General features: G+C 37.3%; 2 protein-coding genes across 7 annotated transcripts in view; both read right to left on the bottom strand.

Annotated features, from left to right (window-relative positions):
- Positions 1-3: 3 nt before the first annotated feature.
- Positions 4-11,804, bottom strand: pcnx4 (pecanex 4). Of its 5 annotated transcripts, none has more exons than XM_048205282.1 (12): positions 11,644-11,804; positions 11,162-11,374; positions 9,554-10,344; positions 8,513-8,695; positions 7,210-7,730; positions 5,952-6,052; positions 5,723-5,842; positions 5,286-5,646; positions 3,525-3,628; positions 2,270-3,417; positions 1,996-2,182; positions 4-910 (listed from the first exon to the last, which is right to left on the bottom strand). In XM_048205282.1, exons 3-12 carry the CDS (start codon positions 10,255-10,257, stop codon positions 659-661), a joined length of 3,681 nt encoding a protein of 1,226 aa, XP_048061239.1. In that variant the 5' UTR covers positions 10,258-10,344; positions 11,162-11,374; positions 11,644-11,804; the 3' UTR covers positions 4-658. The 5 variants fall into 5 exon arrangements, with proteins under 5 accessions (XP_048061239.1, XP_048061240.1, XP_048061241.1 ...); XM_048205283.1 differs by having other exon boundaries at positions 9,554-10,307; XM_048205284.1 differs by having other exon boundaries at positions 11,162-11,260.
- A 2,055-nt stretch (positions 11,805-13,859) lies between these two features.
- lrrc9 (leucine rich repeat containing 9) overlaps positions 13,860-19,146 on the bottom strand; it is a 31,574-nt gene continuing 26,287 nt past the window's right edge. The window contains exons 28-34 of one of the 2 annotated variants that reach the window (XM_048205273.1): positions 18,526-18,662; positions 18,168-18,385; positions 15,119-15,187; positions 14,639-14,764; positions 14,423-14,555; positions 14,176-14,332; positions 13,860-14,089 (exon numbers count right to left, since the gene is read on the bottom strand). In XM_048205273.1, coding sequence (XP_048061230.1) covers positions 14,041-14,089; positions 14,176-14,332; positions 14,423-14,555; positions 14,639-14,764; positions 15,119-15,187; positions 18,168-18,385; positions 18,526-18,662 — 889 coding nt within the window. In that variant the 3' untranslated portion in view covers positions 13,860-14,040. Of the gene's footprint in view, positions 14,090-14,175; positions 14,333-14,422; positions 14,556-14,638; positions 14,765-15,118; positions 15,188-17,433; positions 17,514-18,167; positions 18,386-18,525; positions 18,663-19,146 lie in introns of those variants that run through there. The other variant, XM_048205274.1, reaches the window with a different exon arrangement.

Here is a 19,146-nt window from a genome sequence, read left to right as displayed (position 1 = left end):
ACATTTATACAAAACATCTGTATTTTTTTATACATACAATTACACAACCATACAAAGACCGAGCCCATGTAGGATGAATAAAGGTGCAAGAGCCAATTTACCTTGATATTTATAACACAAGGTGGTCACATGAAAAAAATATAATTCACTGAAAATGGTAACCAAGGCACATCCTTGATATTTGACAAAATATCAAACAAACAGGCTTTTTAAAAGAAGGATGCTCAACAAGAAAGTGGAAAAAATGAAAAAGAAAAAATAATAAATTATAAAAAATAATTTGCTCAGTGTGAGATGAGATTCAGTCAAGGACATCCAGAGGTCCATTGTTGAGAAAATAATAAATCTGGGCTCTGTCTGAATAAGTTTACAGTTTTATTGTGTGAAGAGGATTTTGCTGATCGTCAAACAGATCCCATTTACTTCATTCTGCTGACGTTCATAAATTCACGCATTCTTTCAGAAGCCAAATGTCACTACAACAGTAGCAATTTCAAATGCTTCATACGTTCAATAAAATAACTCGATGTACCCTGAACAAAGCAGAAACTGAATGCAAAAACACCTGACTATGAAATTCATGTGCTGGTAGCATCAGTGTGTGTGCTGACCTCAGGAGGAGTGTGGGGAAACGAATGAAAGCTGGGGCAGGTGACGATCATAAGCAGCGTAAGTGGATGGGTGGGGATGAGTAGATAGGGTATCCCAGAGGAGGGTCAGCTGCTTGAACGGTCAGGTTCCTCAGCATCACAGGATGGGCCTGAATACTGTAGCGCTCCTCGTCATCATTTGTGGCATACAGGAGCTCCCATGACAGGTTTGCCCACTGGCCCCTCACACCCTCCTCATTCAAAACTCCCACCTGGACCAGATTGTCCTGCAGAGACAGCACACGGCTTGTATATGCCCCCTGTGGAAAAACAGAAAATATTTACCACATCTGTAAATGATCATAAGGAAACTTTCTAAAAAATTAAATGTAAACTCATGGAAAATGATCATGTATGAAGAGCAGGTTTAGACCAATATTAAAATTCTAGTCAATACCAATAAGCTGATAATTATTTTCATGTTATGATCAATAAATGGCTGATGTTAAATTCTACAACATTTTGTCTAAATAAAGTAAAACTAAATCTAAAATCACTTGTTTTAAATGCTAAATGTCAATTTAATAAGCACAACATTTCAAATGTATGGTATGAAAAAAATTAATCTTGAAGTAAATCTTAAAATATATATATTTTGAGATTTACTTCAAGATTACATTCAACAGTTATTAAATTATACTTAAAAACATAATTATATTAAAGGGAGAGTTCACCCAAAAATGAAAATTCTGTCATCATTTACTCACCCTCAAATTGTTCCAAACCTGTATACATTTCTTGATTCTGCTGAACACAAAGGATGGCCTGGTTACAAATTCGGAACAACTTGAGGTTGATTAAATGATGACAGAATTTTCATTTTTGGGCGAACTATCCCTTTAATATAATTAAATTATAAACGAGTTAGATGACAGCAAAGATAATCTGAATGGAAAAAAAGAGAAAGTAACGTACAATTAAATATCCAATATTGACTGATACCTATAAATAAATATAACTAAATATATAATATCGGCCAATATTGTATAAATACATTGTTCAGAAAAGTATCAATATAATACCATGTCCCAACCAGATGCAAGAAGTAATTTTTCTATACTTGTTTAAAGCAGAATTCCAACACAAAATTACACAATCACAGCCAATTTATGTGGAGCAAGATTCTGGACCAATGAGATTTTATTGTGGGCCAGCACAATTTCACAGTATTAGGAAGCAACAGAGCCTCAAAATGCCCTGACGCACATTACAGCCATGACTAGTTAAAGCAAAAACTAATGTACTCAGAAGAGATTTTTTTTTATTGCATCACACCTGGTTATGACACAGCCCAACACTTAATGTTTGGTAGCCATGGTTACATTCCAGTAAATATGATGCTTACCATGGTGAGGTCATGTCCAAGAGAGAATAGGAAGGGTTTCTCCTGTACAACATTGTCTTGCCAACTGCGGTCTGTTACCAAGCCGATGAACCAGTTTTCATGGTAATCCTGTAAAGTTGTGTAGAGCTCATCCAGACTCTCTACTGGACCAAGAGATGCCTGGTCTACCAACAGTTTTACACTGTACCTGCACACACAGAACGAATCAAGTACAGTTATGTTTTAGGTAACAGCTGATATAAGGCCACCTTTTAATGTAATGTAAGAATCTTACCTGAAAGCCCTGAGTGTGAGCTGATGCAGCTCTTTATTGGCTCTGAGCCACTCAAGTCCCTCGGTCCAGGGGCCGTCCCCGCAGTACAGTCTGAAAAGTAGATTGGGGCTGAACATCTGAGCATCTGCACCCAGTGCCACACAGCATGATAGCACCACCTGGGTATAAAGCTCCCGCAGGGCATGGTCCTCCTGCAAACCCAAGGTCATCTGCTCAAACTCTCCCTCCCCAAAGCTCTCCACCACCAGCTGGGACAAACAGAAGCAGAACCAAGCCTCTGGGAAGCAGGGTCGCAGTACCTGGAGTTTGGAGGAAGCCAACTGGGTGGTCCGCCACTCTGCTGGCAGAGAGAAGAGCTCTGAGTGAGGGCTAGTGAAGTGGAGAGGCTGGGAGTTACTCGGGACGGTGGTCGAAGTAAGTGCAGGGATTTTATCTTTCCCTTTATCTACGATGGGCAGACCGAGTCCCAAGCCCAGACCGAGAGGTCTAAGGGTAGGGAGAGAAGACAAGGCCATGCTCTCATACAGGCTGTGGATTTCAACAGAACCTGGAAGAGACACTCCCAACCCTAACTCGGTCTGCCCTTCATCTGTCCGCACCATCATTCTCATCGGTCGCCGCATGGGGACTGGACCGAACAGATCGTCCTCGTCTGACCAATCAGCAAAAGATGAGAGGCTGGAGCTGTCCTGCCCCCTCAATTGACAGGATGAGGAGGATTCAGGGCGTACTTGAGAGTCCATGGCAACTGTAACTACAGCCGGATCTGGCTCTGAGGGCACGGCATGCTGGGAGCTTTGCGATTTGCGTCCAGAGGTCTGTAGAGACTGACCTTTTGTTCGCTGAGCACCATGTGTCAATTCCTGTACACAGTAACGCAATAAAATCCAGACAAGCGTTTTAAGGAAGTCAGAGTTGAGCTGACGCAGGTGGTCAGGTGAGTCAATGATTCCTGTTAGAACGTTCTGGGCGTCAGAGTAAACCCTGACAGGCAACATAGAGCAGGGGGTCAGAGCATTACCCCAGTGAGGGTTCAATAGTCGGAAACACTGGCCGGGCCGCTCCACGTGATCGAACGCTCCTTCAAAAACCTCATCCACACGCCGAGCCTCCACTGTGTGGCATGATGTTTCCTGTAGTTCCAGACCCTGTGGTGAAACATGGCAGCCAATGAGAATTCATCAACTGGTGTTATGTAGACCTCAGGATAAAGCATTTAATTTGTTTCAGAGCAAAGGCAAGAAAGCAGGCATACCTTAATGTTGACAGTGCAATAGCCATAGCCTCTCTCTAGAACCGAGATCCACAGAAGTCGACCCTGAAAGCGACCAAGGTAATGAGATCCCGGAGTACAGGAACCTGCAACCAGATGCAAGAATATTAGGGCTGCAAATTTAAGTAAAAATAAATTTTTAACAATAATTAACCATGTTCCTTTTCCTTAACATGTACTTAACAGCAATACTAAAAACAAACAATATAGGCTATCGACTTCCAAATCCATTTTTTTGTAATGCCTATTGAGTGACTTGCTCATCTGCAACAATAATGTTTTAAATGATCTAATTAATTCTTAGCAAATATTTACATTTACACTAGTATTTAAAAGATTGGGGTCTGTAATATTTTTTAAATATTTTTGAAAGAAGTCTCTTATGCTCACCGAGGTTGCATTTATTTGATCAACAATAGAGTGAAAACAGTAATATTGTGAAATTTTTGTTTTCTATTTTAAAATGTCATTTATTCCTGTAATGCAAAGCTCAATTTTAAGCATCATTACTCCAGTCTTCAGTGTCACATGATCCTTCAGAAATCATTTTAATATTCTGACTTAATAATAAGAAATGTTTCTTTTGCACTATCAATGTTGAAAACAGTTTTGCCGCTTAATGTTTTTGTGGAAAACATCTATTTTTTTAGGGCATTTTTTGCATTGTAACAATGTAAAGGTATTAACTGTCACTTTTGACCAATTTAATGCATCCCTTAAGACCATTACCATATCTGAATTTCAGCTCCAGAGGCTTCCTCAGCCCTTATATACACACCCAGGTGAAAAAAGTACACTTCCATAATGTACTTAAAGTGCCCTATTTTTGTGCACTGATTTTGTACTTAATATATACTAAAAATTCTTCTTTAGTACTTCTTAAAAGATTAGTTCACTTTCAAGTTTCCCAAGCTTTACTAAACCTCAAGCCATCCTAGGTGTATATGACTTTCTTCTTTCTGATTAACAATCAAAGAAATATTAATAAATATCCTGATGCATCTGAGCTTTTTAATGGCAGTGAACAGGACCCATAATTATGAGCTGAAGAAAAAGCTTCCATCCACATCCATCCATCATAAACGTGTACTCCACACGTCTCCGGGGGTTAATAAAGGCCTTCTGAAGCGAAGTGATGCACTTGTATAAAAACATATTTAAACATGTTATGAAGTCAAATATCTAGCTTCCGCCAGACCGCCTTCCGTATTCAAATTATGCAAAAACGGAACTGGCACCACGTTAGTTCCGTAAGTTGATTAGGAAAACGCGCTCTGATGCCGGAAGTGATCTCTCGCATGTATATGTCAATGAGTGCGAGAGATCACTTCCGGCGTCGTAGTGCATTCAGACCTCACACACCAGATGCTCAAGGCAGTTGGACATAGTGGTGTATTAGCGGTAAAAACTGATATAAATACTGTTCGGTTTCTCGCACAAACCGATCGTTTCGTGTCTTAGGACATCAATGTTCGTCCCGAGCCGCAGGGTTTAATTTGGATTTGTCTGTGCATGTTTTTTTTTTACTCTTATGGATGGTGTTCCCATTGACATGCATTATACGACTGACAGACTGCAACGGTTGGAGTTAAAAACCATAATTTGTGTTCTACTGAAGAAACAAAGTCACCTACAACTTTGATGCCCTGGGGGTAAGCAGATAAACATCAAATTTTCATTTTTGGGTGAACTATCCCTTTAAGAAAACTCATGTGTTTTTGTTTTTCAGCTGGAGTCACTCACCAAATGCACCATTAGCGAGTGCAGGTCTGATAGCCGATGCCAGTCTTTTGCAGAGCTGCTGGTAATAAACAGAATCTGGGCAAGGGCAGGCGGTGCCTGGAGTGCCTGGCCATGAGCGCAGAGGCCTGGGAAATCCCACCAGGAACACAGGTAGTGTGAATAGAGGAAGCAGAGGGGCAGACAGAAGGGCAGAGAGAGCCACAACACCCAGCAGAAGTGGACACAGAGCAGCGTTGAGTGCCAGCAAAGTGCCCGCTGACTGACGACGCTGTTTACTCTCCGTCCAGGATGTAATCAACACCGTAAGAGCAAAACTCAGCTTGCATACAAACTGTGACACACGATTCACAACCAAAGAGACCTGCCAGAAAAAGGTTATTACACAAATGTCCCTGCAATTTAATTACAGTAAATGCATCAAATTAAATTTGGCTCACCAGAATCAGCTGCACTGTAGTGCCCAAATCATGCCAGAGTGCGATTCTGTGCGCCCCTGCAAGTCTGATGATCACCACCAGCACCATCTGCAGCAGAGCAGCCTCAGAGCTCTGCCACACCTACCGTACAACGACCAATGAGTCAAGGGGTCAAAGATCAAGGGGCAAATAGTTCTGCTCATGTTCTGATAGTGCTTAATTTAGATGGTTTACTGATAAACTCTCTTACCATCCTAAATGCCCGCGTAAAGCCAATGGCGAGAGAGGCCGTGTGCAGCTTCTTTAGAGATTCATCCACAGACAAAAAAGCAATCATAGCCAACGGACTCACTGTAAAGTCAAACACGAACATTAACATCAAATTACACACAAGGCATTATTATGTGTTAGTAAAAATGTAAAGAAATATATAAATGATATATAATTATAATTTATAATATATTGTATTATATTAAGAATTCTGTACTATTATTATGAATTCTATTCTATTTTGTCTAAATAAACAGAGCAATAAAAACTAAACTGAATCGATGCATCAATATAAAAGTTCTGATCAGCAACTGGGACTGGAATACTGAACATACATGATTATACTATACATATTTTTTATGTTTTTTGTTGTTTTGTAATTATTATTGCGTCAGGAATTTTTCCCCAACCTTTTTTTCCGCAAGTACATTACTCTATGTAAAGACTGAAAAAAAAAAGCTGCAATTTTCATTCATTCTTATGAATGACAATGTATGCTGAATGAGAATTGTTGCCAGTGTTATGGTAGAGCAAGCTTAGTTTGAGACATATATGAAGTGTTTTGTTGGTCTGAGTGAGTTTTGGAGGTGAGACTAACTGTTTGGCCAAGATTCATGTTGGTAATGCAGCCTGTATGAAGAGTTTTGAAAAAGTGGCTTGTTAGCAATTGAAAAAAACTAGTAGAGGTTCTGGCATAATGTTAAATTGCTTGAGTCCAGATTTAAAAAATATTTAACTGCATTTATTTTATTTTTTTAAAATCAGTTTTAAATTAATGATTCAATGACTCGCTCATAAAGACTTCACTTGCTTCATTACTGGATGAATTAGTGTTTTTTAATCAAATCTGTTGAATGATTCAAAATTAGCCCATACTAAAAATTCTTCTTTAGTACTTCTTAAAGGATTAGTTCACTTTCAAATGAAAATTACCCCAAGCTTTACTCACCCTCAAGCCATCCTAAGTGTATATGACTTTCTTATATCTGATGAACACAATCGTAGTTATATTGATTTTCACTTTAAAGTGAACTAATCCTTTAATAGACATAGCTAAATTGTTTTTATTTAGGAATAAGCTTGCATGGGTGTTTGAATTGAGACTGTAATCTTTTAATGATTAATCGTACAGCTCTAATTTGTTATCAATGAGAAGTCAACGTCTCACTCCAACAGGCAAACAGAAAGCACATCTCTGACAGGATTGTTTGGTTGGTACAGTGCACATATCTCCTCACCCAGGTTCAATAAGATCCTCCGAATGATTCCTGCGACACGCAGACCATGAGTCTTCCTCCTGAAAGCCTGGGCAGTCATGACCCGTTTGGGGTAAAGTGGGTTGAGCATCACACCTCCCAGCACGCAAGCCCCCTGGAGCTCTCTCAGCAGACGGGTGATGAGAAACAGAGCAATAAGGAGCCAGCCGATCACCTCTTGTGGGCTTGGAGGTACCACAGAAGACTCCCAATGCTCTACAGAGTTCACACCCAACGTTAGATTCCCTGAGTCAATGAGATACAGCTGATGAAGGAGTCCAGCCTCAGTCAAGGCTCCTATTATGAACAGCAGGGAAAGAGGAAGCCCCCACCAGCCCAGGCCCAAGGTCGAAGAGGTTCCCTTCACCAGCACTAGCAGCTGGGTCAAGTCCTGGCTGAGGAGGTAACCCATGATGACGGTGAATAGAACCACACCCAATGAGGAAGGAATGAAGAAGGTACAGATGGCAACACACACGGATGACAGAAACATCACCAAGAGCCTAATGGGAAAAAAAGAAAAGCAGATCACAACAGGCAATTTTATACCGCAGAAGTCAAAGTGTGTAGCTTTTCACACTAATGTAGACCAGACTTTATGTCAAGAAGTATTTAGGCCTAAATTTAAGATTTATTGAAATTATTTGAATTGCATATAAAATTCTCATTTATTTGGATTACACAGTTTTAACATTTTAACAACTAATCAACTAATGCATATTTGTCAGTCAAAGATAAATGAAACGGTTAAGATTTCTGCATTAAAAAAAAATCATGGCATAGTTTATTATTAGCTACAGTATTTGCATCTATTTGATTTTAATAATCAGATTTTCAAAATGCATTTGTTAAAATAGTTTAGAATCAGCATAAATATGTTAAACATGAAATATGTGAAAACAATTCAATGTATTCAGTTAAAAAGAATGAAAATAGTTAAAAATTGTGGAGCAAACAATATTCAGTTAGTTAAAATGTGAGACTGACAAACTGGATTGATTGATGATAAATATATGAACCTGATTATTGTGTATTTAAAACATAATAGGATTATTAGTACCATTTATGAGTACCATTTGTTTCATTTATGTATGACTGACAAATATGCATCACGTTAAGTTTATTAGTTTATTTATGTAATCAATGAAAAATGGTATGGAAATTTTATATGCAATTCAAATACATAAATCTTAAATTTAGGCCTAAATATTCTTTGAGTGTGAAGTTGGTCAAAAGTCTGGTTATGTGAGACAAGGTTCCTGTGAGAGAAGGTTTCAGTGCTCACCTGATGTCGGTAGACATGGCTGACCCACCCAAGCCGTGCACCAAGGTCTGCTCCATGGCCCACAGCAGAAGAGCGTCCAGCGGAGAGAGCATTCCCAAAGCCCAAAGCACCGGCAGAGCCACAAACAACACGTGAAGCACCTGAGCTGCTACCTGCAATTCCACCACACCAGAACCTGAAAACCTGAGAGGAGAGAAACAATGAGATGCATGACATGAGATGCAACACGTATGTGTCACTGACATGATGCTCTTTTAATTTATTAAAAAAACAAAATAAAAATGTAATTCATACATACAATGAATGACATACACGTCTTTATGATGAGCATGTTTTTAATTTCAGAATATTAATTTTAAAGGGGGAATGAATTAAGAATTCAAATTTTTCATGATCTTTTGACATGTGAGAGGTCAGTGTACTATAAAAACATACTGTAAGCTTCAGAACTCAAAACTTCCCTGTTAGTCCAAAAACAGCTTGACCCAAGCACCAGATTTTGTCAAATTATGACGTAATACTGTGACAGTGAAGACATTCATAATGTTACAAAAGATTTCTATTTTAAAATAAATACTGTTTTTTTTTTATTCATCAAAGAATCCTGAAAAAAGTATCATGGTTTCCATGAAAGTATTAAGCAGCACAATTGTTTTCAACACTGATAATAATAAGAAACTTAACTTGAGCAGCAAATCAGCATTTGTCATTAGAATGACTTTTGAAGGATCATGTGACACTGAAGACTGGAGTAATGATGCTGAAAATTCAGCTTTGCCATCACAGGAATACATTACATTTTACATTATTCCATTTACATTTTTCCAGCCTTGGTGAGCGTAAGAGACTTTTATCATAAACAATAAAAAAACTTTTAAAGACTAGTGTATATAATATTTATAAATTCATAATTCATGCTATTTGTAATTTTTTTGTAATTGTAATATTTCAAACTAAATTTTTTAAAGTTTGTTTCCTTTTCTTTATTGTGGACAGACTTATATGCTGTCAAAGAGTAGTGTTGAACTGTTGGATTTGTACCTTAGAGCCAGGTCCACAGCGATGAAAGCGAGTATGTAGAGCGGTCTGTTGAGTGGCGTGATCTCATACGTGTCCTGCGGCTGAAACGTTGCTGTTTCTGTAGCCGTGTTGACGATGAGCGAATACTCCCCGATACAGACAATGACCCAGCTCAAGACAAACAAAGGCATGATAGCTCCCAGTCCTGCACCCGTGTGCCCATACAGGCTGCTCAGTCTGTCCGGCAGCAGGTACCATGTGGACAATCCACAGAGTGCGCCGGCAAGACAGGTGTGCAAAATTATATTACCCATAAACTTCTTTCCAGGCACTACAAATCGTACCGTCTCAGGAGCCACGCAGTGAGTAAACTCCACCTCTTCCTCATCTGCAAGGATGTTACTGGCAGCAGGCAGCCTTTGTACCAATCCGGTCCTACGTGCCATACACCGTGCCAGTCCCTGAAGGGTGGCACCCACGCCCAGCATGAGCACACCCGAAACAACGCCCGCACAGGCTTCATCCAGCACCCTCAGCTGGTACAGGAGGGTCCCGATGCCTCCCAACAGCCATGGTGTCAGGAATAAGACCAGCTGGTGCACATAGACATACGGTGGGGCGCAGTAACCGAGTTTCAGCCTTGGCCCCCCTAAGATAGTCTGAGGGAAACGCTTCCAGAAGAACTCCTGCTTGTAGTCGTTGAGCAGGGGCACATCAGGCCCCATGATGAATGCAGCGCAGGAGGGACAGACTCTGTCATCTCCCCCCAGTTGCTCTGGAACACACACACATGCCCCGCTGACAATGAGTCACTGGAAACACACACAAACACACAACATACAATCATTTTTCATAGGACATATATGGAAAAGAGGGGTTTATTATGAAAACAATAGCAAGTATCAATCTCAAACTCCTCTGTTTGATATACTGTATAAGACAAGACACTCCAGGCAAAACCATGATTTTTTCACGCATTGGTTAATATAGTAATTTTAGGCTATTCTGCTTCCATAACATGTTTTGAGATTAGTGGAAAGAAAACATTAAAAAAATAGAGATTTATTTTATTACACTTTATCTATTAGCATCTGTAGACATCAATTACAATATATATCTTTAAAGTGTTTTCTCAAAATGAGTTTTTTCCCCTGCACTGAGCCAGAAATGTACACTTCAACAACACCTACATACACCAAACATTTGTTTTATTCCTATCAGTATTCTGAAGGTTTTTACAGGGGGGTTGTTCATATATAATTTGTCTGATTTACATATATTCTTCTGATTTATGAAGTGATAAAAAGAGATATTTAAAATCCCCCCTGTATGTCAATATGATAACAAAATGAAGCAAGGAAAAAGCCTGAAAATGAATTCTGAACCTGGCTTTATCCAATATTCAGATTTCTGTTCTGGAAATGTATGCAAATTTGTGCATATTTAATTGGATAATGCATCTTTTGCATATTTAAACATTTAAAAGCATAATTAAAATACAAAATAACTGTGTGATTTATCAACTGGGGAATTATGTTGATATTTTTACCGTATTCACCTATGGTGTCTTGCCTTAACAATAAGCTCAAAGCATCCGTGTATTTTTTTTCCATTTGATTCCCAGTTTACCTGTTTGTTGATGTTTCAAGAACAAAATAACAAGCAGAGAGATGATTATAGCCAGAAGGTGATCCGGAGTCAATCAGCATCAAACCAGAGACGTTTATCCTGTGAATTATGTGCTTTTATCCTTTGATTTGTGGTTATAATCCTCAGATTTAGGTTTTTAATGCAGTCATGTTGATTTGTATCCAGTGATCTGTTCACATGCTAACACTGCAGCTATGACAACAAGAGGCAAACATGAACGTGACAACTGATTTACAGACCATTACAATAACTAAACACACAGCTTATATCATATTACATTATAATATTGTCTTGGTTTCCTCCAAACACAGCAGATAAAGAAGAGAGGCGAGGAGAAGCGGCTTTAAACTGGTTAGCGCGGCTAGCGTTAGCAGCTCGTATTTGGGCTTAGAAGGCGGGTTTTTTTCCACATGGCAAAAATTGAAATAAAAACAGCATTTTCTGCTTTTATTATCACATACCTCTAAATCAAAACGGTTGGAGAGGTGCTGGAGGGGTGGTTAGAGGGTTTGTGTAGTGATAAAGCGGACCCGTTATCCATCATCGCTTTTGCTGATGCTGCAGTTGGCCTAAAGGGCGGCGCTAGACGACATACACGGTTACGTGTTTACGTATAGATATATCTACATCTATTGCTCCTCACAGAATTAGTGGTGAAAAGATAAAATGTCAAAATTGCAAACTATATGTAGGTAGGCTATAACTATCAACAAAGTAGCTCTGGGAATGCAGTGGACTACCTTTTGAAAATATGCTTGTGTTGTGAGTTAAAGAGGTATGGTTTAACTATTGCAGAAATAGCCTCTTGTCAAGCTCAGCCATTTAGATTTGATAATTATATATAATAAAATGAAAAACATTTTTATGTCTTGATCATTTTTATCTTAAAAGTTGCATATCAAAAAAGTCCAAGTTCACTTAATTGTAAAATCATGATAAAAGAAAATATGATTTCTTCCTTTTGTTGATCTGATTATTTAATCTAGTATATTTAGACATGTTGAAATGACAATATACTGCATAAAATGAATTATAATCAGACAAAATTTGAAATAATTATGTGAACAGACACTTGATTTTCAAAGCAACCGTTTGGCAAAAATATTTACTTTTTAGTCAAAAATAACAATCACTGGGAAGACACTCCAGCAACAGTTTATATCTGCTAGTTTATGAATTTAAAAAATCTACAATGTGAAGGGTAGGGAAGCAAGAATTTAAAAATGCATGTGTCAAAAAAAAAAAAAAAAAAAAATCTAGAAGAATAGGGAAAAAATAGTTAAGATTAGTTCATTATAATTACAAACTACTGGCAAACACGTCCCTGCATGAGACCAACAGTGAAAGAGACATCAACTGATAAAAAGAAAGGAACCGTCCTGCTGTAAAATGCTTAGATGTATCTCTGTTTTCCTTTAAACAGAAGTTGGGCAACACACTGTGCTCTGTGTTATTTCCACAGCAGGTCCACCATTAAATTCAGCAGCATTCACTCCTTTCTCATTTTCTCCACATTTTAATATATCCTCTTTTATTCTGTCGGTTTTGGTTCTCTCTCTCCTCTGCCAACCCCCCACCATTATACTCCAGCGGAAAACAGGAAGAGAATTACCTTGAGCTGTGATAACAGGTTTTTACTGGGCACATTATGTGTGTGATTGCCTTTGAATTTTTCCAGACATTGGATTTTCAGCTGTGCTGCTAAACTGCCCTCATAATACAGCCCACTGAAAATAAACACATCAGACTAAAACCTCTGCTTTCTTTTCAGTGTCACAGTCTGACACAAATCACTGTTTGCCATAGCTGTAACGAGAACTATTCCACCCCAAAGTGGGCTTTTATGTCTTAGAGAAAAGCTGATGGCAAAACTCTGAAGCGTGTGTGTGATGTGTTTGACCTAAAAAGAAAAACCGACACAAATGTGCAAAGCTGGCAATAGTGCATGTGTTATAAATAGTTAGGCTATTAGTAAATGTTTTTCCTGAGTGTTCAGGTACAGTCATGATAGTGTTGTTCTATAAAATAATAATAATTATTTAGATTTATTTTTTATTATGCCTTTGTATAATAATGTACAGGTTGTATTATTCTATGAAACCAATAATTTTTCCTTCTTCTCATGCTCTATAAAAACAAATAATGTATTATTATTATGTTCTATAAATTAATAATTCTATAAATTGATAATAATTTAAAAATAAAAACTATAAAATTATATTTATAACAAATATAATAATTTTATTTTTAAAGTGTTTTAATATTTTAAATGTGCAACTGAGTCCCTTTCAAGGAAAGTCTGTTTTTTTTTTTTTTTGAGACTCAAATAATAATGTTCTAGGAACGTTCTTTTTAGGTTTTCTTTTTGCAACCAAAAAATAACATTTCCAGAACGTTGCAGTGTGGTCATCTTTCAATAACCTAAAAATAACTTATATAAAGCGTTTATTATAACGTTGACGATAAGCCTCCATACATCCAATTTCCATATCGCTTATACTATACTGGGTTGTGGGTGAGCTGGATGATTACTGATGTACAGCATTACCGACGTTGGAACATTAGAATATCTAACATTAGAATATAGAATATTTTTTTGAAAGAAAAATCAAATAAAATAAAAAAGTGAGATTGTTACATGGGCAAAGACTTAAAATAAAGGACACCACATAGCAACTTGAATAGAAAACATATATTTAATGTCTATGATATTGACATAATTCCAAATAAATAAACATATTGTGAATTTAAGTCCTATTTAAAATTCAAAGATTGAGGAAAATATGTGTGAGCCTTAATGAACAACAACACAAAGCTGAAATATATGACACACATAGTGTGTCTCTATGGCTCTGTTGTTACAGAGGAGGAGGAGGTGGTGGTCTGGGTCCACTGTGACACAGATACCTGTGGAGAATATCAAGATTGTTATACCCTCTTATCCTTCAACATCACATAAAGACCTGCGTGTGTGTGTGTGTGTGTATACAGACCTGGTCTCGGGATCAGCGTTAGAGATAGTAGAGAGAACCCTAAATCCGGTCTGCTGCAGCGCTGTCATGTAATGGCCGGAAGACCCTCTGATCTGCCTGAAGTTAACATCACTCTGAACTCCACGCAAGAGAGAGACAACTGCTCTCTGCTTCTTATCTGAAAACACACGGAAATGTGTACATGGTATGCGTTTGTGTTTAGCCTACACAGCTGGTGCGTGTCTATTTGTACTGTATGTATACGTACATCTGCTGGTATCGTGCGTGTCGTCCTGTTGATCAGGTATGTGTGTGTGTATTCCTGTACCTCTTAAAGGAGCCGGTCTGGTCACCAATGGTACCAAACCAGGTAGCGTCATTTCAGCACCTGAACTAGAACCCTACAAACATGCACAAAGTAATTGTCTCTATCTGCATTATAAGTTGATCCATTCAGTCAATCTATATAGTAAGCGTAAGCTACCTGTGCTTCATTGTTTAAAAGCTCTGCTCTGGTTCGTTCCTCCAGTGTGACCGTAATGCCATCCAGAACCTGCAGTGTAGACAGATGCAGTACCACTAGCGACCTGTGCAGTGATCGCCGTGCCACCTGTAGTGTAGTGCAGAGTATGCCTTATTAAAGTTACCATGAAATCAAAATTGACAATTTTTTTTTTTTATGAAATATTGATGTATTTATAATAAATGATTTATCTGTGCACATCATTATTTATGTTTTTTTGTTTTTTTTTTTAATTTATGGGCCCTCCCTCCTAATCTTTAATTACGAAGAAGGAGGGAGGGACAACAAACCACAACCATCCAACAATCCAACTAAAATTAGTCCAGTTCTACATTTTTTCTTGATCAAGAAGCCCTTTTACTTGGATATACAACACAATAGGGAAGAAAAGACTATCACAACTTGTGTGTGTGTGTGTGTGTGTGTGTGTTTGAGACTCACTGGATTGCCCACTACAGACAGTTCTATGAGAGAAGGGAGCAGCTCTAGTTTCTCCAGCTCTGAAATATCCTGTAACACAAACAAAAGACACATTAGTTTCTAAAGATGCTTTTGATATACATATACTACATCTACTCATTTACAAACAAATAACATTAGCTATTATATGTTTTATATGCAATATTAAAAAAGTTTAGGGTCAGTAAGATTTTTTAAAGACATTAATACAAGCAAAGATGCATTAAATTGATCAAAAGTGACAGTAAATACATTTATGATGTCACAAAAAACGTATTCAAAATGCTTTCTATTGAAATTTCTATTTATCAAAAAACCCTGATATATAATCCTGATATATATAAACCTGATATAATATATATTTAATAAGAAATGTTTCTTGAGCAGCAAATCAGCATTTGTCATTAGATTGGATCATGTGACACTGAAGACTGGAGTAATGATGCTGAAAATTCAGCTTTGCTGTCACAGGAATAAATTACACTTTAAAATATATTAAAATAAAGACATTTTTAAATTTTAATAATAATAATAATTCACAATACTACTGTATTTTTGTTCAAATAAGTGGTTTGGTGTACAAACAAGACTTCTTTCAAAAAGATTTTTTTTTTAAATCATACCGACCCCAACCAATTTTTATATATAATACATTTTATCTACATATATATTTCAGCTGGACTTTAGAGAATGTCATAATCACCTACAACAAGAAACTACCATGATATTCATTATATTTATACACTGTAAAAAGTAATACACTATATCTACAATATATCTACTTGATTCCTTAAATGTCAACCATTTAAAACGAGTAAAATTTAAACAAAAGTATCTGAATAACAGACGTCAAAGATGAATTAAGAACTCTTTATTTTTTATTGCCAAAATTGAAGACACCTGATAATAACAAGCAGAATCACTGAAGGAAAGAGAAACACAAGAATTAACAGAGGTTTAGATGTTGATGTTGATTTTATTAAAAATGTTTGGTCACCATTATGGTGATTGGTGTTTCATTTAGTTGGGTAGTTTGATTCTTTGCTTTTTATGTCAGTTTGTAGTTTTTGTAATGGTGTTTGCTATTTAAAGGTGCTAAAGAGGATCTTTTCGTCGACTGAGAAACCAAAGACTGTTAGTGAGTTTTTGAAATGAGCGCATGCGTAAGAACAACCCCCCTCCTTCACAGCTCATTTCGAGGGAACGCCTCCCAAAACTCGTGCACGAGTATTGGAACACGAGTGTTTACCACCGGCATTCACTGTGTCGTGTTTTTTGGATTCATTATGTCAGACTCACCGCAGGTAACTCATAATCTGCAGTTGTTACTCCTGTCTCCTGACAAAAACATTGCATGCGGCGCCTGTAGAGTGTGGAAAGTTACTGGAGAGCGCAGCCGCGCACGTCTCGCACAAGGAACGTCATGGCAGTGATTGACAAGCCAGAGGGCCAATCGTGTACGCGATGATCGCGTAAACGATTGGCTGATGTTTTTAAGGCCATACCTCGTGCACAGATGACGTATATTAATATTATTACTTTCAGTGCACCTAATAAATAGTCTTTTATCAGTTAGTAAAGACAGTTTCAAGTAATATTGCAAAAATGTATAAAACAAAACATCCTCTTTAGCACCTTTAATTCTAACTCAATTCTTATATGTTGAATTTAATTAATAATATTGCTCGTAATCTGTTGCCACAATTTTATTGAGTACATAGAGCATTATATTTTTTACAGTGTATAAAAAAATGTGATATTTGTTCAATTAAATATATTGGTCTATTTTGAAAAATATGTTTAAAAACATTTTGTCAGAAGCAATTAAGGTGCATACACTCATGTATTCAAGGTGTGGAATTTTTTAATTTTATTACTTTTTACTTGATGGTTACACCACTTTAGTTTATTAGTCATTAAATCTTAATTTTAAAAAAGTATGAAAACAACATGATGTTTTTTAGATTTTAAAAGATTTCTCCCTTTCTGCATCCTTAATTGTCCCTTATTTGACTTTCACCCATGAATATTTGTCTATGAAAATGATTAAAATGGAGTATACATCAGTGCTTTTTAATTTCAAATATTTTAACAGTTTTTGTCATGTTAATCATATGAAGAGGAGAATAAACAATGAAAAAAAAAATCAATATTAAGGAAATGGGCAGAACACAAGCAACATCAAATTAAAGATTTTTGTTAACATGCCATGTCAGAGATAAAGAAATGGGGAGGTGAATAAAAGATCAGTGAATCTCAAGAACACATACACAAACAAACATACACACACCTCTGACCTTCAATCAATATAAATACTGCTTAATTGTCCCCTTGGGCTGCGGTGCTGGTGCAGTAATAATGGCTGTCTGTAATTACTCTATATTCAGGGGCAGGCAAAAGGCAGAGCTCTCACAGGGCCTAACAACACTAATACAAACACACTAAGTGACTGAATTACTGTAATTTAGTAATTACAGTAAAACTGCAGCCACACACATACAGATAGATGAGAATGGAGAGGTGAATAATAAAAGCAAGACCCAAGCACTCAAACTTACACACACATTTTCAATGGGGTTGAGAGTAACAGTGTTCCTAAGTTGCTTGGTAGATATAGGCTACTATCTATGTGGCTACAGAAATCATGTGTAAACCTGATCTGCCACACTTAAATATATCCTGTTAGTACAATGAATTACACCTATCATACGATTAACTATATGACAGAGATTCCTGTCTAACTAATGAATGCCAACCAAGCACACTATTTATTTGATCTAGAAATATGCCATGACTCAATGTTTTCATTGTTAAAAAGGTTTTTACAATGGTTAAATTATAAATGAAAGGGATAGTTTCCAGCTTTTTCCAGCATAAAATGAAACTATGGTGTGTTTCACATAAGAAGTCACAGTTTTTGTCATTTGTGGAGCTTTACAATCATAGCTGTAACTTTGGGTAGATGTTTATTGTGTATCTGTATTATATGTACGTGTTTATGGTTTATTTTGCGTAGATGTTTTTTGTGTACCTGTATTTTGTTCATGTCTAAGAACAGCCTCCGGAGCCCTTTGAGAGGCTGCAGGTGGTTCAGTTCACGGATGCGATTCTCTGCCAGGTGCAAATCCAGCAGAACTCCCTGTCCACTGAAGGAGTTCTCACTCAAAGATTTAATTCGATTTCGATCCAGAACCAACTCACGTAGCCTTCGTAAACCATCCAATCCATCCACCTGACTAATATCATTCCCTTAGAGAAAGAGAGAATATACGTATATCATAGTAAATTGAACTAAGTGACTCTGACTCTACAATCAATACACATACTGTATTTCAGTATAGATATGATTGCAGACAATGCTGAATAGCTATACAGGAGAAGTATGCAACCTTGTAGGAACAGTGCTCTGAGGTTAGTCAGCCGGCTGATCTGTAGATTGATCAGGTTGGATATGCCATTATGACCCAAATGCAAAACCTCCAAACTGGACATCAGAGGCTCCAGATTATCACCAGTTAATCCCTCCCTACAAACAAAGAGAAGGAAGAAAGGAGTGGGACATTTCAAAAGAAAGTGAGAAAAAGCAAATGTAGAGGCAAATGTAGAAGTGTGTGTCGTCCAGAAAAGTACAGCACCTACACACTGCATTAAAGGGTTAGTTCACCCAAAAATGTAAATTCTGTCATTAATTATTCACCCTCATGTCATTCCAAACCTGTAAGACTTTCGTTCATCTTTGGAACACAAATGAAGATCTTTTTAATGAAATCTGTGAGCTTTCTGTTCCTCCATAGAAATCCTTACACAATTGAAAACTAATCCATATGTATTGAGTGGTTTAGTCAAAATTTTCTGAAAAGACACAATCGCTTTTTATGATGAACAGATGTGATTTAGGCTTTTACTCACATACAGTATAAACATTGATTAGCGAACATAAACAGAAACTCAACCGAACCTGAATGATCCACGAGAACAAACCTCTTCCAGAAGAAGAATGAATGAACCTC

Source organism: Megalobrama amblycephala, linkage group LG10 (assembly GCF_018812025.1).
Source record: "Megalobrama amblycephala isolate DHTTF-2021 linkage group LG10, ASM1881202v1, whole genome shotgun sequence".
Lineage (NCBI taxonomy): Eukaryota > Metazoa > Chordata > Actinopteri > Cypriniformes > Xenocyprididae > Megalobrama > Megalobrama amblycephala.
The sequence above is the reverse complement of the archived record's forward strand: the minus strand, read 5'-3'. Positions and strand labels throughout refer to the sequence as shown.